This window comes from Microtus oregoni, unplaced genomic scaffold, assembly GCF_018167655.1.
Source record: "Microtus oregoni isolate MIOR12 unplaced genomic scaffold, Mior012 000161F_ref0000079, whole genome shotgun sequence".
Taxonomy (NCBI): domain Eukaryota; kingdom Metazoa; phylum Chordata; class Mammalia; order Rodentia; family Cricetidae; genus Microtus; species Microtus oregoni.
Genome location: NW_024544816.1, coordinates 16,720 through 41,804, shown reverse-complemented (window position 1 = coordinate 41,804; position 25,085 = coordinate 16,720). Strand labels below are relative to the sequence as shown.

The window sequence follows — 25,085 nt, the reverse complement described above, 5'->3', positions numbered from 1 at the left end:
TAGGGAAAGAACGGGAAGAGGCAGTAAAAGGTTAGCAGGACAGGAATGGGGGAGAGAAATGACCTATCTCTCCTGAAGCAGACAAAAGACAGGTCAGGGGTGGGGCCATGAGCTGGTCGCTTCCTGATTCCATCCCAGATACAAAGAGGAAGTGAACTGGTGACTCACATGGGTGTTTTTCCTGCCCTGATACTTAGCAGACAGGATTTGGAGGTGCAGAGAAGGGTAAATAGCGCCATGGGAAACATTCAGGAAAGCCAACTGGCCCCCATGATAAGGAAGCGCCGGCCCTGAACATCCTGTCATCGGGTTCTCCACAGCAAAAGTCCAGGCTTCTGGTTTCTGAAGCCATGTGTGTACGTGTGTGTGTGTGTGTGTGTGTGTGTGTGTGTGTGTGCGCGCGCGCGCGCATGTGTGTCTACTTAGGAACACATGGGCACACATGAGGATAATAAGAAGAGATCTCATGTAGTAAGTGCCACCCAAAGGGAGCCGTTCGAGATATTCTCATGTTCATCTCTGCAAACCAGAGCTCATGTGGCTGGGGTGGACAGGGAGCCAAGGCCCCTGTCCCCAAATTCCAGGCTCCCTGTGTCCCCCACTGGAAAGGGCGATTTTATTTGCACATTGCTGTCTTTACCCGCACCCAGCCAATGTGCTCCCAATATTTAAACCCAAATGCACTCTGTCTCCTGCCATACCCGTTTCAAATGCAAGTGTAGCCTGTAAGCCAAACTGTGGGGTTGCCCAGAGACGCCTCTATGACAGAAAGCACTGGTTTTTCAAAATGAATTTTCATCTTGAATATTCAGTTCTAAAATACCCTAAGATTCTGGATGTTTTTCCTGAGGTCTTCCAGGAAAGCTGAGTTCAACTGAGAAATCTTCAGAGGCATTTGCTTCCAGTGGGTGGAGGTCTGAGCAGTGTGCAGTGTTGAGAACAGTGAGCATCGCTCCCACCTGGTCCTTATCCGTCTGGTTTCCCTGAGAGCCGGGCTACAGGGCTGAGAGGGAGTTTCTCCTCTGCGCACTCAGCCCGGGTCTTGTAGCCCTGAAGCTCTCTCTGAACCTCCGGGTCACAGGAAGAAGAGAAACAGTTCAGAAAAGACAGGGAGGACACCCACTTCCTGCACCCCAGCCTTTCCTTCCCTCCAGGGTGCTTTCCCAGTGCACTTTTCTCTGTTGGGCCACACTCTGCCCTGCTGCCTTGGGGCACTCGGCCCTCCTTTGCTTCCCAAGCCTGTGGGAGCTCTGCTGTCTGCTTTGGACTGTGAAAGCTCAGCCTCTTGTCCTGATGCCATCCAAGGGCTGGGAGGTCACTGCTAGTGAAGTGCTTACTACAGGAGCTTAAAGGCCTGAGTCTGTTCCTCAGAACCCACGTAGAAAAACTGGCAGGCTTGGTGTACACTTAGAATTCCAGCATTGGAGGTGGAGTTAGGAGGACCCTTGAGGCCCACTTACCAGTTAGTAACCTAGCTAATTGCAGAGCCCTAGGTCTTGGTGAGAGGCCCTGCCTCAAAAGTCAAGATGGACAGTGTACTGGGAATAAAACCGAAAAGTGACCTCTGACCTACAAGCCACCCAAATGCACGCCTACTCTCTCTTTCTCTCTCTCTCTCTCTCTCTCTCTCTCTCTCTCTCATACACATAACACTGTCCAAGTGAAGATTGCGAAACTCCTCTCCACCTCCTCCTGCCCAGCTATTCTGCTTGTTGTAGACACAGGATCTGCTGCTGCCCCGGAAGGAAAGAACAGCTCCCCGGCTGCATGCAGAAAATGGCCCCCCCTAGAGTTAGTTATCATGGCTAACTAAATCATCATTATTTACAGCTGCAAACTGATCAAGGCCATTAATCCACGTAATTACGCAATTAGGTTCCTAATTAGGCTGAAAATGCAATTCTATTCTTAAGTGATTTAAGTCCTTTAGAGAAGCAAAAAGCATGAGCACACAAGAGCCGGTTGGGAAGCAGCATGATGTGACTCCGGGCTGCACAGGGGCTGCTGATTTGTACTTGAGTCACATGTGTGTGTGTTTAAAGCCCACATAGGCACACATGCATGAAAAATACATACCTCTGCTGGTGCCCATGCCAGAGACTTAAAAAATGGCCGTCATTAGTGTCTCTGGAAGCTTCATATTCCTGTGGGCTCTGTTTAGAGAATCCCATTGTATGCTAAGTAGTTGCATCGGCAGCAGTGATGATGGGAGGATCTCTGGGATCTGCTAGAGGCATGGTGTGCAGTGCCATTCATTTGGTCACCGGGCCAGTGTCCTGCTAAGCCTTGAAATGCTGCCATTGTGCTTACGGGAGCTCAGAAAGCACAGAGCCTACCGTGAAGCACATGCCCCATATGGTGTGTACTTGGAGAGGCCAGAGGACAGCGCAGGGTGTCATTCTTCAGGAAGCAGTTTTGTTTGAGCCAGCGGCTTACTAGCCTGGAAGTCTGCAGGTAGACTGGGCTGGCCTGCCAGTGAAGCCCAGGAATTCCTGTGCTGGAGTTACAGATATGCATCTGGCTTCTTTCTCTTTTAAACATAGATTCTGGTCCTTACATTTGCAAGGCAAGTTTTACTAAGTCACCTCCTCCATCCCTACAGAGGGTTTTATATAAATGAGTCACTCAGTAAGCTGCAGTCTGTGGCCTGGGCTTGTACAGTTAACCAACCAAGAGCAGGCTTTCCCTTCCTAAATGTTTGTGTGTTTGTTACCCTTACAGATCTGTAACAAAATACTTGAGAGACACAATTTAAGGGGTTCAAGGTTTCTTTACTCTTGTAGTTTCAGGGGGAGCGGCCCGTGGAGGCACGGTAGAGGCTGATATGTGAAGTGGACATTTGGTCATATGACCAGGAACCAGGACTGGACATAACCTTCCAAAGCTCAGTGCAGGAATTACTAGGGTCAGAGACCGGGTCTCAGCTGCTTCTATACACCAGGCTCTGCCTATTCTCCTTAAGCCAATTAAAGAGGCAAATTGACAGTAAGGGCAGAAAAAAAGCAATTTCTGTGACGAAGGAGAAAGGGATCCAGTGATTCCTACCCTACATAGCCGTCTTCCTCTGGTGATACTGATACGAGGTGCAGACTTAAGTTCATGGCAAGAGGCATGCAGAGCTAAGCAGTCCCGGTCACGGCGGGGTCCTGTCCATCACTGACCATCATTGTCTGGCTGCCTCTCTCTCTCTCTCTCTCTCTCTTACTCATATTCCTTTTAAAAAATATATAGGTTTTAATTAGCTTACAAAGTAGTGAGTTTCAGTAAGACCTTTCGTACATCCTTAGTTGTGACAAATCTTCCTCCTCTTCTCCACCCCACTAGAGCCTTTAACCTCATATTTTGCTTCATCTCTTTCATCACTATCATCTCTATCTTAGTTACATTTCTATTATTGTTATAAAACACCATGACCAAAGCAACTTATAAAACCAAATGCTTAATTTAGGAGTTACAGTTTCAGAGGATTTTAGTTCATGATGGCAGAGCAGAGCCATGATGGCAGGAACAGCTGAGAGCTCACTCCTTGCTCTGCAGATAGGATGCAGAGGGAGAGTCACACTGGGAATGGTATGAGTCTTTTAAAACCTCACAGCTGGGCCCCAGTGACACAACTCCTGCAACAAGGCCACACCTCCTGATCCTTCCCAAACTGTTCTACCAACTGGGGACCAAGTATTCAAATACAGGAGTCTGTGGGGCCATTCCCACTCAAACCGCTGCAAGTCCTATGGCCAGTTTGTCCCACGAAGGATAGGGTAGTGACCAGTCAATGGCTTGGACAGAACTTTAAAACAGCTTAAGATTCTCCCTCTTTGAATATCTCCTTCCTGAAACTTCCCTTACTTCGTGGTGGTTCTGTTTGCTAGAACTGGCTGCGCTAGGGTTCCTGTAGCAATTCTACTATGATTTTGTTCTGTTCTCAGAATAAAACTCTAAGAAATGGGGAATCACCGCCAGTGGTTTATTCTTCCAAAGCATTCCTTAAAAATCTAATGTATCTATTTCATCATTATTACCCTTGACTTCATCTAAAATCTCATTAGATGCAGGTAAGATCCTGATGTTTGTTTTTTACTCTTTATTCTTTTGGCTTTTGGGAGAGGCCACCATCAAGCTCCCAAACAGATTACACTGAGGCATTATTATTACTTATGAATGCCCAACCTTAGCTTGGCTCGTTTCTTGCCAGCTTTTCTTAAATTATCCCATCTTCCTTTTGTCTCTCAGCTTTTTCCTTTTCTTCCTTCCATGTATCTTACTTCCACTCTTACTCTGTGGCTGTCTGGGTCCTGGATTGCTGGCCTCTGACATCCTCCTTTCCTTGTTCTCTTGCTCCTCTCTCCTTCCAGAGTCCTCTCTGCCTGCCAACCCTGTCTAACTTTTCTCCTGCCTTGCTGTTGGCCGTTCAGCTCTTTATTAGACCATCAGATGTTTTAGACAGGCAAATAACCACAGCTTCACCGACTTAGTTAAACAAATGAAGCATAACACCTTAAAATATTCTGCAACAACGAGACTCCGCCGGAGGTCATTGGTAAGATGGAAGCAGAATCTTTCTTGAAATTCGAGTGGGGAATTCTGTTAAATCTCAAAAATTAAGATTAGAAGAATGCTGTGTTTTAAACCTTTAGCCTCCTAAGAGTGTGTTTTGTATATCCACCTGATTCTTTGCTGTTTCTCAATATAATTTTCTTCACATAGGTACAGATCCTGTATACTTCTTAATAGATAAAAATCCCAATCTGCTGTCTAAGCTAACTGTAGCTGTAATTTCCTTGTACCTCCTTTTTTCAGCATATGTTTACCGTAGGTACTTTATGGGAGTCTTTTGCCTTCTTACTCCTCCTGGGCTCTTTAAAATAGAATGTCTTCCTCCTCCCTCCACAAAGCACAAAGTGGCCCCTGTGGGCCGCCATGTGCTGTCTCTCTCACAGGTGACTCCTGCAAGCACACATAGGTAGTATTCCTCCAGTATGACCATAGATTCCATTTGACTTTGGCCACATAGTCTTGGCTCTTGTGCTAGATGACATTAGCAGTGAGGACTCCACGCAGTGAGTCGGCATCTCTCTCACGCTGCTCGCTGCAACCTCAGCTCCTACTAGCTTATCCTCCTCTATTTAACATCTCCACTCCAATAGCTTCTCAGGCCCATGGGCATCTCCAGACCAGTGACCCAGCCAAGCCGTCCCCATGACACTGCCATGCCTCTGTTTCCTCACGTCTACCCCATTGTTTCATCCAACCTTATCCTGCCTTGCCATAGACCAAACAGCTTTATTACTAACCGGTGAGAGGAATGCATATTCACAGCATACAGAAGGGTCAGCCACAGCAGAGGATAGAGGGAACTTAGAGAGTCTGGTCAGTTTCTAGGACTTTCTTAAGTGTTTGGAGTGGTGGACATCCTGGGATTAATGAGCCTCCCTGCAGGATGGAGTCTTTTATCCCCCTTAGCATGGCTGTTGTCTCACCTCTCTTCAACACTTCCAGATATGCCCTCTGTCTTGTTTTTAGAGGCAGGGTCTCTTACTGGCCTGGTATTCCAGCTACTAAGTATCCGATTTGCCTATCTCTGCTTTCCGAGCACTGAGATTACAAGTGTTCACTAATACTACCAATAACCAGGTTTTTTTTTTTTTTCGAGGCAGGGTTTCTCTGTGGCTTTGGAGCCTGTTCTGGAACTAGCTCTGTAGTCCAGGCTGGTCTCGAACTCACAGAGATCCGCCTGCCTCTGCCTCCCGAGTGCTGGGATTAAAGGCGTGCGCCACCACCGCCCGGCCAAGAATTTCTGCTTTTTTTTTTCCTTTGGTTTTTCGAGGCAGGGTTTCTATGTGGTTTTGGAGCCTGTCCTGGAACTAGCTCTTGTAGACCAGGCTGGTCTCAAACTCACAGAGATCCGCCTGCCTCTGCTTCCCAAGTGCTGGGATTAAAGGCGTGCGCCACGACCGCCCGGCTAACCAGGGTTTTTTTAGCATGGATTTTGGGGCTCAAATCCAGATCCTCATGTTTGCATGGCAAATACTTTACCAACTGACTTATCTCCTCAGTGCCTACTTTTCAGATTCCAAGCCACCCTGCAACACACATCCCTGAACATGGATCTTTTCCCATTCCAGATGATTTCTCCAGACTCCATACCTAGAGGGCTTATTTCATCATTTGGGTGACAGATTTGCCATATGCTATATAAAAGCATCGATTTTGCCTATATTTTAAGAATTTTATCAGGCTTAATTGTTGTGCTATTGCTTTGAAGAGGCACCACGAACAAGGTGACTCTTATTTTTAAAAGGTGTTTAATTGAAGGGTTGCTTACAGTTTCCGAGGGTTAGACTGTGACCTTCGTGGTGGGAAGCAGGCAGGTATGGCACTGAAGCAATAGCTCAGAACTTTACATCCTGCCCCACAGGCAGCAAGTGAGAGGAGCCGGCAGACACATAGACAGACAGACTGGGCCTGGTGCAGAGTTTTGAAACCTCAAAGACCACCCCCAGTGACATAGCTCCAACAAGGCCACACCCACTCCAAGGCCATACCTCATAATCCTTCCCAAACAGTTCCACTCTCTGGTGACTAAGCATTCAAATATATATAAGTCTATGAGTCCATTCTCCTTCAAACCAACATACCATCTTAACCCAGGTCGTGGCAACACTATTGGCAATGATAATAACTAATATCCCGATGGCCTGACCTACACCCCGCACTGTCCTTGATCCTCAGCACGGACCAATAATAATCCTGCATGGTTGGGCAACCATCTTGAATGTGCAAAAATATAAGCACCATCTCACTCCCCGAGGACAGTTCAGGCCTGAGTGCCAGGGCTGAGCTGCCACTCACTCACCAATCTGTCTGTCTGTAGTAAGTGTGCTGACCTTGCATGGATGTGCGCTGAGCAGGTGGAGCCTCTAAGAGCATCTCATGGCATCCTCAGTATCTTCTCTCCATAAGTGCCTGGGTGGGGCTGTAACGGGTGTGTCTAGGTCTGCCTGAGCTACATCATCTCTAAAGAAGCTCAGAGCTGTGAGGCTAATGCTGAAGGGGATGAATAATCCCCTCCTGTCCTCATGACAGCTGGGGATATCTGTCTCCTTTGTCATTTGGGAAGTGAAGAGCCCTTCCTTTGGAGAAGCATTTCTGCAACTCCTCTTCACAGTCCCGATGCCCTTAAAGTAAGAGCAGTGCTGGTTCCTCCACTGTCTCAGTGTGATCAGCAGTGCTGGTTCCTCCACTGTCTCAGTGTGATCTACAGTGCTGGTTCCCTCCACTGTCTCAGTGTGATCAGCAGTGCTGGTTCCTCCACTGTCTCAGTGTGATCAGCAGTGCTGGTTCCCCACTGTCTCAGTGTGATCAGCAGTGCTGGTTCCTCCACTGTCTCAGTGTGATCAGCAGTGCTGGTTCCTCCATTGTCTCAGTGTGATCAGCAGTGCTGGTTCCCCACTGTCTCAGTGTGATCAGCAGTGCTGGTTCCTCCATTGTTTCAGTGTGATCTACAGTGCTGGTTCCTCCACTGTCTCAGTGTGATCAGCAGTGCTGGTTCCCCCATTGTCTCGATGTGATCAACAGTGCTGGTTCCCTTCATTGTCTCGCTGTAGTCCCTTACTGTGTGTATTCAGCTAAGGTCTTGCTTAGCCTCCAGAGAGCAAGGCTGAAAACACTGTGTTCTCATAAGCCATTGATCGGAAGGATACGAGCATTTATCAGAGTTATGTATAAGAGTTATCTCCCCTGTCCCCAGCAACAGTTATGGGGGCAAGCAGAGAAGAGGAAGGTGACAAATTCTCAGTCCTTGATTGTGCTAGGTTTTTAGTGACATTGGCTGGTTCCTGAAAAGAAAGGAGACACTAGTCAGGAGTCGTGATGGACGGAGGTGTGATGTGATTTCATTTTTGTTTGATGAGAGAAGTATGGGGGACTTTGGGTCTATTTACCAAAGCCTGTTGTCACCTTTGCCAGGGTGGGGTGTAATGCTTTAGCATTCCTGCAGTCTATAGTCTATAGCCATGAGCACAATGGGTTCAGCCATGAACTCAGTGGTCCTTAGATCCAGGCTCCAGCAACAGCAGCAGCAGCACCTGAGAATATATGAGAACTGTGAGATCAGGTGGGGAGGTGGCACAGTTGGTGAAGGGCTTGCTTGAGAAATGAGGACCGACCTGAGTTTGATTCCCCCAGAATCCATGTTTAAAAACAGCCATGTGTGGTGCCATATATTGTAATCTCAGCACTAGGGTAGCAGAGTCAGGAGGACTAGAGAATCCCCAGAGCTCACTAGCGAGCTAGCCCAGCCTAATCAGCTAGTTCCAAGTCGATGAGAGACCCTGTTTCAAAAACCAAGGTAGATGGATCCTGGAAAATGACAGCTTAGATTCTCCTCTTAGTCACATAAGGACCTGTAAGTTCTCTGCCCCCCATCACTGACTACCTAGGGTCTTGGGGTAGAGGCAGGCTAATCTGTGGTTCTCTAGGTCCTCGGGGGATTCTTGTGCGTGCACACTTGAGCTTGAGGGTGAGAAGTAGTTATCTAGGCTGCATCGTTTCCCCCGTTCAGGATTTCCTGCCTCTGCTTTGCCAAGAAGGAAAGGAGTCTCTGAGAGGGAAGAACACTAGCAGGAAAAGTTTTATACTACCTCAAGGTGTAATCCCACCTCAAGAAAGATAAGGGGGCACTGGAGAAGGTCACCATGATCCAAGAATATTAGCTCCTTCCCTCCATAGTGCTTACATACCATGTTCCACAGATGATGAAAGCAGTACCCCCTTCCTTTACTATTCATAACCGAACAAATTCTCATAGTGAAACAGTGGGGTGCACCAACATTGTCCCACACTGCTTCCCTCGTCCACCATAAGGAAATCCCCTAGATCTTTCTGGTCGTTGTTTAAAGCCAAACCAGGATTCACGGTGTTCAGGAGTAGCTGGGATAACGAAGAGGAGATTTTATTAAAGATATTTTAATATGGCCTTAAGCATGGAGATTAGAAGAAAAAGGGTACTCAAGAAGACACGCGTGAGAGCCTGAATGTGTGGCTTCTCAAAATGCACAGAAAGTAAGAGGATTCCCAAGGCTCTCAAATCTCTAAAGGGTGAGTCACAACTAATTGTATTAGTCAGGGTCCTCTAAAGGACCTGAACTCAGAAGGAATGTATGTATTTAAAGGGTTTTTCTTTCTCCATTGACTCATAGGATACGGTCCAGGTAGTCACAGTAATTACTGTCTACAAGGGAGAGGTTGAGAATCCTGTAGTCTCTCAGGACTGAATATCTCAGCAATTTCAGTCCGGCACTGGAGTGCTGGAGGATTCCTGTAGTCTACATTGGGATCCCAAAGAAGTAGGTTCTAGTATTTGTGATGGATGCTACACCATCACAGATGGACTTCCCAACAAGAGTGATGGCAACTGGATAAATGGAATAGTCTCCTTCTTCCGTGTCCTTTTGTCCTGGCTACCTCCCCAAGGTGTAGACCAGATTTGGGGTTGGTCTCCCTGCCTGATCTGATTAAGAAAATCCTTTGCAGATGTGCCGAGCTGCCTGAGGTTTAGCTGATTTCGGATGCAGTCAAGTTGAGAATTGGGAACCAAGATTAACTGTCATACCATACACATCATTTCACTAGATCTCAAGCTAAGCCACTAAAGATTGCTCAGAAACTCTTTCTTTTTCTTGGTCTTTTGCTAAGAGATAGATAGATAGATAGATAGATAGATAGATAGATAGATAGATAGATAAGTGAACTGATTCTTGAGATGTCTTGAATGTAATTGTAAACTGCTGAGGTTAAAAAAACAGAGACCACTAAGGTTGCACAAATAGTTTGATACATTTCCTTTTCTTGTAGACAACCTTTCTGGTGAGATTTCTAAAGAATCGCAGGTTTATAGCTGAAAAAGAGAAAGGCTGTAAGAAATTAGGATCTATGTTATCATTCTTGTTTTGTTGATGAAAAGCTTCTGCTGGATTCCATAGTGAGCAGTTCATCTCTTTCCTCATAATGTGCCCTGCATTTTTCTCTTTTTTTGAGTTTTTTATTTATTTAGTGATTTACTCTGTGTGCATCTGTGTATATACATACAGATATAGTTATAGATATTGCACATGTGGAGGCAAGAAGACAGCTTGCAGGAGCCAGTTTGCTTCTTCTACCATGTGGGGCCCAGGGATGAAATTCAGGTCAGCAGCCTTTGTAGTGGCAAGCACTTTTACCCACTGAGCCTTCTCACTGGCCATTCCCCACTTTCTGTCCTGCCTTGCAGCCAGGCTCTCAGCCTTCTCTGATTGTGTCCAGGGAGGTTGGCCTTTCCCAAGCATGGACAGTGGATCACTCCTGTCACATGGCATCTGCTGTCCCTGACTTCAGCTCCCAAGCAACAACTTAGTTTCCTAAGCAGACTCATTGCCATGTCCCTATTCCTGTGCGTTAAAGCCACACCCGCCGCTCCTGGAGTGGGCTTCTCCTTCTCCAAAGGAGAACAAGTTCACCAAGAACCTTGGTGGCCTTGGTATTGTCCAGAGATCTACCCTGTTCAGTTATCTGATGGTACTGGCCAACTTTCCACAGGCATAAGCAGTGTGGTGTTGCTGTAGCTCTAGCAGATTCCGGGTCCCCCAGTTCCCCCAGGAACCTGACATCCAGCAAAGCTTTACTGGAATCCTTTCTCTCTCCTTCCGTCTTTTTGAGTTTCCTAGAAATTCTGTTCAGGCCGTGTCTGTGGGGGTTGGAGCTAGGGGACACAGTATCTTCTTCTTTGTTTATGGTACTCCATGAATATATGAGAATACTTGGCACCTTCTTTGTATGTGTGTGTTCACACATGTGCAGGTGCACATATGGGAATGTGCGCATATGGAGATCAGAAGACAACTCTGTCATTCCTTGGCTACCATGCATTGCTTGTTTGTTTTCAAGACAAGGTCTCTCATTGGCCTGCAGCCGAATCCATTGGGCTGGATAGCCAAGAAGGAGCCCTAGGAATCCACCTTTCTCCATTTCCCCACATTGGGATTCTGAGCAGATGCCACCACACCTGGGCTTGTTTGGATGTCCTTTTGTTTAATTCAGATAGTAAGGATGGGACTCGGGTTCTTGTGCTTCTGAGGTCAGGATTTCACTGACGAACTGTCACCTTAGCCCTTCCTGCCTTTAATACCCTGTATGCCTCAAGTCCACCCTTAACACGGGTTCTCCCTGGAGGAGAGCCTATAAGATAGAAGTGGCTCCACGCTGCCCATCCTTCAGTTGTATAGGGCTGCTGTCCTGGACTCAGGATAAGGGGAAGCTGTTTTATTCTCTGTTAGAAGAATGGTCACAAAGCCTTCTTCCTTTTCTGTATGTACTATCGCTCAAGTGAGCTGATCAATTGTGAGGTAAATGTGAGTGCCATTTGTGTGTGTGGTGTAAAAGAACTTCTGGAGAGGATAGAAGAATAATAGCAGAGGGACGTGTAGCAATAGCCCAGGCACCTAAATCTTGAGTTGTGAGTTATAGCATCCCGCCCCTCCCCCCAGGTCCTCGTGTGAGCAAATTCTGGGCATAGAACCTCCCAAGCATGAGTCCAAGTGGCACTTACTAGTTATTTCTCTGTTGGGATTAAAATACCATGTCCAAAAGCAGCTTTCAAAGGAAAGAGTTTATTTAGGTTGACAGTTCTAGAGGGCTAGTCCATAGTGGTTGGGGAGGCATGGCAGGAGACCGGCATGGTGGAGCAAGGAACTGAGAGACCATATCTGAACAGCACACAGGAAGCAGACAGTAAGTACTGGAAGTGGGGTGGGGCTGTAACTCTCCAAGCCTGCCCCAGTGACTTACTCCTCCCCCACAGCTCTGCATCTTAAAAGTTCCATAACCTTCTCAAACAGTGCCACCAGCATGGGACTAAGAATTTAAGTCCGTGAGCCTACGGGGGACATTTTTCTCATCCAAACCACAACACAGGGAAGGATGCTCATCCCAACATGACCTTTGGAGCCCAAGTCTATCTCCTCCATGGTGTCCTATGTCTCCCTGTAACAGGACTATGTCTTCCCATAATGGAGACACCTGTCTTGGCGCTCTGGCTTTGCTAAGACCCAGGGTTGTACCACAACTTACAAAATTCATATAGACAGTATAGGGGTGCAGGAGGGAATGGCTGAGATCCAGGCAAGAATCCACAACCCTCCCCACTCCCTACTTCTATGAGAAAATGTCAACAAACCTAATCTTGAGGGTCCCTTGAAAGTAGTCACAGCTTCTATAGTGAAGATGATGGCTGCACTGTGTGGAGGATAACATTGCAGATTATCATAGGATTCCTACTGCTATTTACTGATGTGATAAGAAGACCCTTAGCAGATGTTAGCACCATGCTCTTGAACTTCCAAGCCTCCAGAACTTTGAGCTAAATAAATATATACTTTTATGGGTCACACAGAATTCCAGCCACTAAATCCATTTGTTCATATATGCATGCATCCATTCATGCTTTAGTTTTATATTTATTCAGTATTTCCCAAGTGGACAGTCTCAGGCTATCCCAGGCAATAGAAACCCTAAGACAGAAATCAGTGCTAAGTTCATGGTGTATTGCTGTTACAGACCTAACCATGTGTTTTGGGGAGTATTGTGGAGGCATTTGAACTTTAGATCAGAAAATCCACTGAATGTTGAGAACCCAGTGGGCTGTTTCGTGGGAACTTAGAGAATAATACTGAGAGCAGTGCAGGTGATGGAGGTCTGCCTTGTAAAGTTCAGAAGGAAGCAAAGACTTCATGGGGGCCATTCGTATGCTATTAGGAATCTGAGGTTCTGTGTTGTGTGGAGCGGCGGGCTGTGTCCAGCCACCTGGCTAGCTTTACCCGAAATAATTACACAGAAATTGTATTATTTTAAACACTGCCTGGCCCATTAGTTCCAGCCTCTTATTGGCTAGCTCTTACATATTGATCTAACCCATTTCTAGTATTCTGTGTAGCACCACAAGCTGGCTTACCAGGAAAGATCTTAACCTGCGTCTGTCTGGAGTGGGAGAATCATGGCGAACACCTGACTCTGCTTATTTCTCCCAGCATTCTGTTCTGTTTACTCCGCCTACCTAACTTTCTGTCCTATCAAAGGCCAAGCAGTTTCTTTATTAACTAATCAATTAAAGCAACAGATAGACAAATAAACTTAACCAATAGACAGATGACCCTTCTCCCTCAGTTCTGGTCTGCTTGGAATGAAGAATCAGCTGTGACTTCCAAGAGACCCAGAACGACTAACGTGAAACCTTTGCCTTGTTGGGAAAATTGCTGCTTGTCATTTGGGGCTGAGAAATGAGTGGTTATTAGATGAAACCAGAATCTCTGTGGTAAAAAATCTTCTGGAAGGATTCCTTCAGGGCCAGCACACAGGAGCTGTGATCCAGTAAAGGCCGAGGCTGCATCTCCTGCTGGCAGCCAAACTTGGCAATGTGGAAGAGTTTTCTAGCCCGTTACTGGTTTTGCTCATGGACAGCAGCTGAGGCTTGGCACTGTGAGAAGCTAGAAGAGACCATTGGTGAAGGTGCAGCATTCATTGCAGTAAAAGCCCCAGGATTGAAGGGATCCTGAAGAGAACAGGAGTCTTGGCACCATGTGCTAAGCTCACAGCCCCTGGAGAGAGCCTGGGAGAGGATGTTGGTGAAGGTGTAGTCAAGTTGCAGCGGAGTTCCAGCATTTTGGAGATGACCACCAAGGAAAGAATCTGTGGAATGGATATAGTCTGAGCCTAGAAGACAAGCTGTATGTGGGGGTAGGTGGGTGGCAGAGCCAGGGAAGCGGACCTGCCCAGGACCTTTGGCTGACCCGAGGCTCCCCTCCTGGCTATGTCCAACCCACTGCCCCGCCAGACTCTAGCAGCCAGTGTTTTATCAGATCCAGGCAAGTACATGGTAACTGCCCTGTGGAGAAAGGTCTCTTTGCACTACAATTGCAACGATTCCCTGAGCCTGGTGTGTTCCTCTCTGCTTCAGCTTATACTGAGATTTCTAATTTAGTGCTGCTATCTCCAGAGTCTAATAAATCCCCTACTCCCCTGTGCCCCCAAGGAGAGGAGATATCATTTGTAGTAGCTAGAGGAAGCACTATAGGAGGTTGCAGTGTGCCAGATCCAGAAGCCACAGGCAAGTACTAGCAGCAACTTCAGTAACTTGGATAGCTCCATAGGATGGGCCTTTCCCACTGTACAGTTGATACAAAGATCTGGGTTTGGGAAGAAAACTCGGGGAGAGACTGAAAGTATACCCCAAGTGAGTAATGAAGTCCCAGGCTGCCACTGGATGAGCTGTGTGACCAAAGGCACGTCACATGCCTGGGCTTGAATGTTCAACCTGTGGAATGGCCGATGATGACCGGCATCTCTCAGGAGGACCCTTGAGAGAGTAGGTGTAAGGCAATAACAAAGCCACACTTGGTGTGAGCAGACCATCAACTGGCCTGTGTTAAAAACACAGTGGTGAGCCGGGCGGTGGTGGCGCACGCCTTTAATCCCAGCACTCAGGAGGCAGAGGCAGGCGGATCACCTGGTCTACAAGAGCTAGTTCCAGGAGAGGCTCCAAAACCACAGAGAAACCCTGTCTCGAAAAACCAAAAAAAAAAAAAAACACAGTGGTGCCAATCTTCATCCCACCACAGATAACCACTACTGAGTGTCTAGCCAACGTGGGCTTCTGTGATCGGATACAGTGGTATTGCATTAACTTTTCCTAAGAAGATCTGAACAGTTGTCTGTTGGCCCCAGATACGGCTCCAATGGCAGACTGAAGTAGTGATTCCATCAAAGTCCAATTTGACCAACCAGTGAGTTTTGAGGGGCTTCTTGTCAAGAGCATGGGTAAAAGTTTACTTAAAGGAATGTGGATAACCCAAAAATAGACACATCAGAGGCTGGGGAGATGGCTCAGTTGACAAAGTGCCTGCTGTGCCAACATAAGAACTTGAATTTGCATCCATAAAATCCATAAAATGGGCAGGTGTGGTAGGATGCATCTGTAATCCTAAAACTAGAGGGCCAGAGGAAGAGGAGTCATACAACCCAGTTGTCAGCCATCCTAGCAGAATTAGTGAGGTCTAGGGTCTGTGATAGGTAGGTAGGTAGGTAGGTAGGTAGGTAGGTAGGTAGGTAGATAGATTTTTGTCTCAAAAAATAAGGTACAAAGTCGCCAAGAAAGATCTCTGACCTCCATACACACAAGTACACAGGTACCTATTAACAAACATGCACATAACCATACAGACATATACATACACCAGACAAGCATATACACAATCAGTTGTATCACCACAAAGTCTCACATCTTGAATTGTGTACTCATAGAAGCTGTGTCGTGGAGTCTTTTGGTTAATCTTCTGTGTTATAGAATAATCCTCTTGGACACCATAATGACTTGTTGCTGGAACTGGTTTAATAAAATACTGATTGGCCAGTAGTCAGGCAGGAAGTAAAGGAGAACAAACTAAGGATGATGGGAAGGGGGTGGAGTCAGGAATCACCAGCCAGATGCCGAGAAAGTAAGATGGGCATGCCATACTGAGAAAAGGTACCACCATGTGGCAGAGTGTAAATTAGGAATATGGTTTAGCTTAAAATTTAAGAGCTAGTTAATATTAATCCCAAGATATTGGTTGAGCATTTTTAAGTAATATTAAGCCTCTGTGTGGTAATTTGGGAAGTAGCTGCTGGGTATTTGGGAACAGGCGAGTGGGAGAGAAACGTCTGGTTACACATGGCTCCCTACATTGGGCGGCAGATGAAGCGTGATCCTAATTAGTCTTAACAATACAAACCTGGAGTCAGATGTCAAGGGTGAAAGCTGAAAGATTAGAGAAATGAAGGAACAGTCAGAGTCACTTCTTACCTCTCTAAATTCTCAGGGCCAAGATCCTGTCTACACCCTGCCTTATCACTTCCTCTCTTTCCCGTGTTGTCACTTCCTGTCTCCTCTCTGTACAGATCTCCTGAACTCTAACTCCATCCTCTGAACTCCAGGCAAGCTTTATTTGTCAGAATACAGACAAAATATCACAACACTTGTGTGTCCTGTGTGTGTGTCCTAGTATCTCCAAAGATCACTTGGATGTGGGAAAAGCTGGAAGAGAGTCACGACCCAATCTCAGCTGAGGGTCTTGAGACCTGCTCCTTCCTTCTGTTAGAGGGTATCAAAAGTCCCATTGCCATTATCATAAACAAACATAGCTACCTTCGTTTTTTTCTGCTCATTGCGTTGCCATAGATACCTGGCCAAGGTAGTCTTCACTCCAAGATGGTGAATATATTATACCCAGGGGGAAAAGTCAATGGGTATCTACAAGGTGTGAGCATTGGCATCTGTGCTGGGATTTAACAGGGAGTGGCATGGTTCTGGAGTGCCCTGGGAATCACGGCATATGCTCAGCCTGGTTCAGTAGGCATGCAGAATTGGGTCTATGCCTTCCAGCAGAGGTCTGGTGCACTGTATTCTTCTCTCTGCAGGCAATCGCCAAGCTGCTTACAAGTGACCAGGGGGTACATACTGGTTTCTGATTGTGGGGAGTCTTCCTTTCTCACCGTAGGTTTTCACTTTTGTCCACAGAGCCTAACCCAGGGATGTCCTACAGCGTGATGGAGATCGCCATCATTGCAGGTAAGCTGGCACGGGAGTTCTTTTCTAGAAGCCAAGAAAGACCCTGAGCGGAACTGGCTTGAGGACCTAGGTGGAAAAGGGCTGGTAATGCCTGGTGATTCCCTCCTGCTCTAGTTTGCTTCTTGTTGCTGTGATAAACACCTCAGCCAAAATAAGCCCAGGGAGGAAAAGGTTTATTTAACGTAAACTTCCATGTCAATGTCACAGTCCATCCTTGAGGGAAGCCAGGGCAGGAACCCAAGCAGGGGCAGAGGCAGGAACCATGGATGAAAGCTGCTGAACAGTGTGTTTCCTCTGGCTTGCTCAGCTGAGTTTCTTAGAGAAAACCTACCATGGGATGGAACCACTCACTGTGGAAGCAGCAATCAAGAAAATGCCCCATAGGCCTGTCCATCGGCCAATCTGGTTAAGGCAATTCTTTTTTTTTTTTTTTTTTTGGTTAAGGCAATTCTTGAAATGAGATTCCTCCTCCCTAAGTGTGTATAGACTTGTGCCCGGTTGACAAAAACTATGTCTCCACCCCTGGAGGGGTCTTTGGGGATAGAAAGGAACACTCCCATTCTGATTGAAAGTGTTACATATGGTGCCTGGTGGAGTGTGAACAAAAGGGGGCTTGCTACTCATATCAAAAGACATCCTGTCCCTGGACCTTGTATCCACCACAGTGGCTCAGGCTGGAGAATGAGCCATCTATGTATTACAAATAAAAACATGATAAAACCAGATTAGTAGAAAAGGAATCTGGGACAAAATCCACTATGGGAGAGCTTTATTTGGGGTAGGATGGTCAGAGCACCATAGCTATAAAGTCATGAGAGGTTCTGAAGTGGGAAGGCCTTAGGAGAAGGAGAGGTGCCATGTGTAACAGGGTAGGGATTCTGGAGGGAGAAAGCCTCCAATTCCAAAAAACAAAAGCAGTTCTGACTCTTAGAGTTTGGGGGTGGTGGAAGGAGGTAGAGGTTCACACCATGTGACCTAGTCTGTGTGCCAGGAGTCTCAAAGCAGGAAGGTATTAGACAAAAGCAGGGTTATAATTCAAGGTTGTCAGAGTTCTGGGCATCAGCTAGGCTTGCTCCCAGATTCAAAAGGAGCGCTGGATTCAACTGCTTATGAGGGTCTCGGCTGCTTTCCATGGCTGCATTTGAGAGAGACTACAGGAGGGTTGCTTGGTTTGGGAGAAAAGAAAGCAGCTAACAAGTGTGTCCTAACCCTGTAAAGCAGTTTTGGGTACAAGTCGACAAGCTAGCCCAGGCTTTGAGGACTTCACATCTCCCTCAGCCCACACTGTCCTGACTCACACTTCCACCCAAAGGTGAAACTCTGGGCTGGTGGCTCCCCACTTGTGGCCCAAGAGCAAACAAGCTTGGGCTGTGTCTCTCTTTGCTCCCTCTTTGTGATCCCCTCTTCTCACTCGCTGGTGCACAGCTCAGAGATCATCTTCAGTTAAAAATAAAGAAGAAACAGGAAGCCATCAAAGACACCTGTCGATTTCATCTAGCTGATCATTGTCTCGTCGTTTGGGCCCTCAGCCCTTCCTTTTCTCAGGAACTATTGACAGGCGGTGTTCCTGCGACAGTCACAGGGAGCTTAGGAAATCGTTCCTGTGACAGTCGTAAGGAACTTGGGAAATCATTTAATACAAATGAGATATGGGAGCTATATTGCCCAACAATATTACTCGAGGAACCCTTCCTTCTAAAGTGAAAATAGTTAAATTCTACAACTTCAAACCTAGTGAGAAAAGATGAAACACCTTCCTTGGGATTATTGCCCTTGGACCTTCTAAATTTCCCTTTCCAGACCCTAAGTGATCTGACCCCTCCTGTCCCACCTTCTGCTTTACCTCTCTGATTGCTGGGACCTAGCACACCTTTGGCATTGATCAGCATCATGGCCAAGTTCATATCTTCCTGGAGACCTGGAAAACCTCACCTCCCAAAATGAATGGTTCAGACTGGATAGGGACACCTCCCCCACCCATTTCATGCCATACCCAATCACCCTTGTCTTTCCCCCCTATGGACTCTATGGAGGGTAATCAGTTCTTCCTAACCTGGGCACAGAAATTCCCATATGGAAATGGGATTGTCTGGAGAAGTGAAACCCTACATTCTATGGGCCCTTCAACTTCAAGTCAATACAAGTACTATGTGTTACTGGTGGTCTCTGTAGAGACAGAGTGTGTGAAGAACTGATAAGCACTCACAAATAGCAAAGCAGCAAGGGTTTTCATTCCAAGGCAAAGCAAAAATTACAGAGTGTGATTGCCATGAGAGAACAGTTGGTCCTGAGCAAGATTTGCATAAGGGTGCTTGACTGCTGCCTGAATCTTCCTTTTGTGGAATAGGAGAAAGGGGAATTGGATGCTGGGGATGTTGGGTTTTTGAGATTAAAGTTTAATTACATTTCTCCCTTCCCTTTCCTCCATCCAAACTCTCCTATATACCTCTCCCCACTTTAAATCCATAGCCTCTGATTTTACTAATTTTATTGCATGCACATGTGTATTTATATATTCCTAATATAACCTGTTTAGTGCACATAATATTGCTTTATGTATGATTTTTAGGGCTGACCATTTGGTACTAGTCAACCAGCTGGTGTGCTTTTCCTTGAGGAAGGCCACCTCTCCCACTCCCAGCTTTCCTCAGTTGCCTATAGTTCTTTGTGTAGGGTTGAGACCTCATGGGATTTTTTATTTCAGTCCAGTTTGGCAAGTTCATGGGAGTCATCCTTGTTTGGCTCACATTTGGTCAGTCATTGGGTGAATTTTGTGTTGACTGATGGACTCTGGTTATGTGAACCTTTGTATGCTATGCATGTCCTTTCCTATGATGCATCTGATTTCCATCACATGCATGCTCAATCATGCAAAGACGTAAGATAGCAAATAGAGATTGTTTTTCCCCAGGTGATCCTCTGGGATCCTCTCTTCTCCTGTCAACCAGGGAAGGTCAGTAGTTTCATAGACCTAGATACCGCTGCCTTATTTTACTGACTGGCCATGGCTACTCGGCCTTGCCAAGGTGAACTCTACTTCAAGATGGCAGGACGTTATGCCCAGAGGACAAAGTCATAATGCAACACTGCCCCTGTCTGCCTTGATTGATTTGCATCCTGTCTTTCTTTCAGCTGTGATCACTGCAGTGGCTTTGGTCCTGGTTTGCCTCCTCTTCCTCATGCTTCGGTACTTGTACAGGTACAAGGGCACCTACCACACCAATGAGGCCAAAGGCACAGAGTTCGCCGAGAGTGCTGATGCAGCCCTGCAAAGCGACCCTACCCTCCAGGACGCCGGGGACAATAGCAAGAAGGAATACTTCATCTGAGGAGTAGCAGTCTTCACCTCCCTGCAAGGTGTTTGTGGCTGTTGGAGAGAAAGCACACCCACTAAGTGCCACCACTGTCAGCACTGGGAAGCCCTCAAGGGCACCCCAAAACTCTTACTGCAGAACACTGGGTGCCTGCCAGGAAACTGATACAGATATGAAGAGTCAAGGTGCAGAACACCTCTTGCAGGGACTCGATGGCCACCCAGAGGCTGGCATTGGCTCTACAAGGCATAGATAACATCTGGATACACAGGTCTCCCTGTACAATGCAGGTCTCATCTCACTAGCATGCAAGTTCTCCTAGGTGCGCATGAGATGGTTGGACCTCGGATGAACAGAAGAATGGCATCTTTAAGTGGACTGGGGATAACAACATCAAATGTCAGTCCTTGACATTTGGGGAGAACAGCAGGTGCCAGAGTTAAAAGGTACCTTCATCTCCCATCAACCCAACACAAAACGTTAACAAATAAATTTGAAATGTAACTGAGCATTCTTATCAAGTGTCTAGGAAACAGTAAATGCCACCTATTGGTGGCTTTTCTCTTGTATAACATTGTATCTGTGTACGTGGGGCAAAAATTGTCCAGTTCTGGCAAGAAAACAGGAGGAAGAATGACCTTTTCCCCTCACTGGTCCAGCTTTATAAAACAAATGGAAGGATGAAGTTCAGCAACCGGCCACTGGCTGAAGCACTGATTTCTTGATAAATAGTAGTCCAAGATGAGAGTTGTGTTCAACAACCATGAGTGAACTCCATCAGCCCTGGGTTTGGGTCCTAGCTCCTCTGCACTGGTCTTGGGACCTTAAGTTGTGAAGTTGGCCCCTCTGCCCTTAATGTTGGCATTTTGTTGGCATTTTTCAAGTGGAATTGATGCTAATTGTATTACCCCTACTTCCTAACTCCCAGCTTTGTGGGCAGGAACAGAAGGATCAGATACCAGGCAATCACTGTGTTCCTGTGTCATTAACTCACTAGATTCATGGCTTGCCTGTGTTGGCTAATGAGAATTCATCCTCGCCCCACCTCTAAACATCCTGAGAAGCCACCAATTTAAAATGAACAACAGGGAGAAAATGAACTAATCAACCAACCCCGTCCAGGTGAGATTGCCAGTGGCTCTGCAGTCACTCTGAGACCAGTGTGGCTGAGTTTAAAGACTGTCCCCTGCTATACCCAGGTCCTCTCAGGAGCCTCTTCAGCTGTGCTATCTCCACTTGGACTCCATCAAAAAAGACCCATCCATCTCATGTCATGTTCCCTGGGAATCTAATGAGGATAGAAGCTTAGTCGAGTGTGGCCACCAGTGAAAAGAGCTGGAAGTCCCGGGAGTGCTGTGGGGAAGAGAAGCAGGGATTGGCCAAGTGCCAGATGTCCCCAGATTGGTGGATGCCTGTGTCCTCATCTATGAAGTAGAAGACTGGCTACAGATGTTGCCCATTAATCTAGAGACCTGGTCTAAACCCCTAGTGAATGCTTGAAACCAAAGGCAGTATTAAACCCTGTGTATTTGGCTTTTCTGCACACACTTATGTTAAGATTTAATGTATAAATTAGGCACAATAAGAAATTAACTGCAATAACTCACAGTAAAATGGTATAATTATAACCATAAGCTGGAATAAAAGATTCTTGAAACCGTGAATTGTTTGTTTCTGGAGTTTTTGATTTACTGTTCTCAGATGGCAGTTGGCCGTGTGTAATTACAACTTCAGAACGGACCTATGCATGGGGGCAGCTGCTGTTATCTGCCCACACCTGAGACTGTGCTACGCGACAACAGCCTAGGAAAACAACTGTAGAACAAATCAAACAGAAAGGTGCAGTCGGCTGCAGACGGAACTTGGAGGTCAGGCTGCGGCCAACAACAGAGGAACATTAAGACCCAGTTGTTCCTCTTTGACGGGGATGAAGACGATCACCTGGGATTCTACAAAGAACAGAGCAGGAACACCTGGGGCAGGAGTCACATAAAATCCCATGGTGTAAAACTCCCTACTATTCCTTAAAACCTTAAAAAAAAAGTCATATATTCCCTTACTTCTGAGGAGGGTTTCTCTGAAGTAGCTCGTGTTTTGTCCCCCTGCTCTCACACTCGGCTGACCCTCCCATATGGTACGGGCACTCAGAACACTTCCATCTCTTGGCAGCAGAGCTAGGTAAAATCATCTAACCCAGTGCCTTCATGTAATGAAGTGTTGACTGCCGTGTGCAATTTCTTGGCTATTGTAGTGAAAGCAAAGAACAGAAGAAAACAGAATTGTGTGTGTGTTCACTTTCACCCGGCCATACAGCAGAGAACTCCTAAGAGCCACCCAGGATCAGGAATCATCTGTATTCAGTAAGGAACTTCAAAGGCAGGTGTGTGCGCGCACGTGCAGAGACAGTCACACATTTACTAGGTACTTGTGTAATTGCAGATTACAGAGCTGGAAACACTATTTCTGCCTTCAAGAGTTTGAGGCTTAGCCGAGAAGATATATAAATAATGTGCAAATGTTCAAAGCCCTCAAGTATCGCAGATGCTGAAAGCAAAGAGATGGCAGATAAATTTGAAAACTGAAAAAAAAGGAGACACAGTTTAAGAGTAAGGTAGGCTTATGAAGAGCCCTAGAGAAGAAGAAGGTTGGGTCAGCAGAACAGGAGGTAAGAGCTGGACCATAGAGGAGCCGAGCCCAAGCTAACACAGTTAGAGTTTGCTACACATGAATCAGGAGCCACTGAAATAAAGGTTGACATCTATGATAAGGTAAAGACAGCAGCCAAATCAGACAGGACTCAGAATGGACCATGGAAATGTACAGAGGACAAGAGGGTAGGGAAATAGCACAGCCAGCAAAGTACTTGTTTTGCAAGCATGAGGACTCTAAGTTTGACCTCCAGAACCCATGTTAGAGAGAGGTGGGATGAAGCTTTGTTTTGCAGCCTGGCATGAAGCATCTGTGCCATACTCTCCAAACCCCAGGGCTCAAGGAAAATCACAGAAAGATGGGGTGAAAGAGCGTAAGAGGCGTGTTCAGAGAGGACAGCTGTCAAATAGTGTCTTCGGAGCATCCACGTCTCTGTGCCTGTCTGAACAAAACCTGTGGACCCTAGAAAGACCAGCTAATCCCACAGACAGGGAATGAGGTTGACGCTCAAACCAGACAGTAACTGCAAATGCATGAAGGCTGAATGATGTGGAAGTGATTTCTTATTAATAAAGAAACTGCCTAGGCCCATTTGATAGGCCAACCCTTAGGTAGGCGGAGAAAACAGAACAGAATGCTGGGAAAAAGAAGCTGAGTCAGTGAGTCGCCATGATTCTCCCGCTCCAGACAGACACAGGTTAAGATCTGTCCTGGTAAGCCAGCTCATGGTGCTACACAGAATATTAGAAATGGGTTAGAACAATATCTAAGAGCTAGCCAATAAGAGGCTGGAACTAATGGGCCAGGGAGTGTTTAAAAGAATACAGTTTCCGTGTAATTATTTCGGGTAAAGCTAGCCGGGTGGCGGGAAGCGGCCCGCAGCTCCAATACAACAGCTGAACTCAGCCAACTTCCTGACAGCCCACACAGTGTGTTTATACTTTCCTTCCCTCACCCCTACCTCATCCCTGAAGGACAGGAGAGCTACTCTTGAACCTAGATGTTAGAGGGTCCGGAACACACTGCCATTCTTAAAGAGATGTTGCAGAGGTGGGGAAGTGGGGCCCACACAGGACTGAACCAGTCAACTCTCCAAAGAGAGTTTCTCCTCCTTGCCTATAGAGAGGGGACTTATTTAAGGGTTTAAAACAAAGAACCTAGGAAATAAGACACTGCAGGTTCACCTCTGACTCCACACACATGCCATGTACTTGCACCTTCACACACAGACACACGCATGCAATGCGTGCATGCACACAGGCTAAACAAGGCTCACATTCGGCTCCCATGATCCCATTGCTGGGGCTGGATTCCGTGGTGTTCATTCATCCTGTCAAGCCAGGAGTGGATTTCAGCCTTTCCAGGAGGTGGGACAGTGAGTCAGGGCTCAAAGCCCAGCACTGTGTAAATCCCAGAGAAGTTTATCTCCTTGGAAAGAACTCCTGACACGTTTATCTTACTTAAGCTGCTCAATTGTTTTCCATTCCTTTCCTGAACATTTTCTCATCAGAGCATCGGAATGCCTTCGGGCCAACAGGATTCTAGCGGGCTCCACGCCAGGAATAGAACTGCATACTTTTGCAGGTTTGCAGCTAAGCATATCGATGCTATGTTAAAGAGGAGAGCTATTCTGAAATAGGCTAGACTCAGACAGAAATCTCACCTCAGGTGACTAGCTACAACTTAGGAGGGAGGAGTGGACTCCCCCACGCTCCAGAATCTCATGAACAAACCGAAAGGTTGGAACTTCGGGGGTCTTGAATATTTCATCTGGGGAATGGGGGTGAAGTATACATATGTGTGGGAAGGTACACACCCAAGTGAGCAGGTATGTGTGACAGTCAGAGGACAGACAACCTCAGACGTCATTGTTCATGGGCCATACACCTTGCTTTGTTGAGACAGAGTTTGTCTTCGGCTTAGGCTCACCAATTAGAATAGGCTGCCTAGCTAGGGTCCTAAGGATCCACCTGCCTCCACCTCATTGATACTGAAATTAAAAATGTATGTCACCAGTCAGGCAGTGGTGGCGCACGCCTTTAATCCCAGTACTCGGGAGGCAGAGAAGGCAGATCTCTGTGAGTTTGAGGCCAGCCTCGTCTACAAGAGCTAGTTCCAGGACAGGCTCCAAAGCACAGAGAAACCCTGTCTCGAAAAATAGAAAGAAAGAAAGAAAGAAAGAAAGAAAGAAAGAAAGGAAGAGATGGAGGGAGAAAGGGAGTGAGGGAGGGAGGAAGGAAGGAAGGAAGGAAGGAAGGAAGGAAGGAAGGAAAGAGCGTCGCCATGCCCAGCTCATTATATGGATGATGGGAATCAAAGTCAGGTCCTCACGCTTGCACAGCAGGGATTTTAACAGAACAGGATATTTCCCCAGCTTCACAATTCTTTGCACAAAGATGTTGATCCTGCTCAAGTTCCTATCCTGACTTCCTTCAATGATGGTCTACAATGTGGAAGTGGGAGCCAAATAAGCCTTTCCTCCCCAACTT

General features: G+C 46.6%; 1 protein-coding gene across 1 annotated transcript in view; it reads left to right on the top strand.

Annotated features, from left to right (window-relative positions):
* Positions 1 to 21,603, top strand: part of LOC121445163 (glycophorin-C) — a 43,433-nt gene extending 21,830 nt beyond the window's left edge. Inside the window, exons 2-3 of the mRNA XM_041647161.1 lie at positions 16,583 to 16,633; positions 19,766 to 21,603. Of these exons, the coding sequence (XP_041503095.1) occupies positions 16,583 to 16,633; positions 19,766 to 19,962 (248 nt within the window). The 3' untranslated portion in view covers positions 19,963 to 21,603. The remainder of the gene's footprint in view (positions 1 to 16,582; positions 16,634 to 19,765) is intronic.
* Positions 21,604 to 25,085: the final 3,482 nt, after the last annotated feature.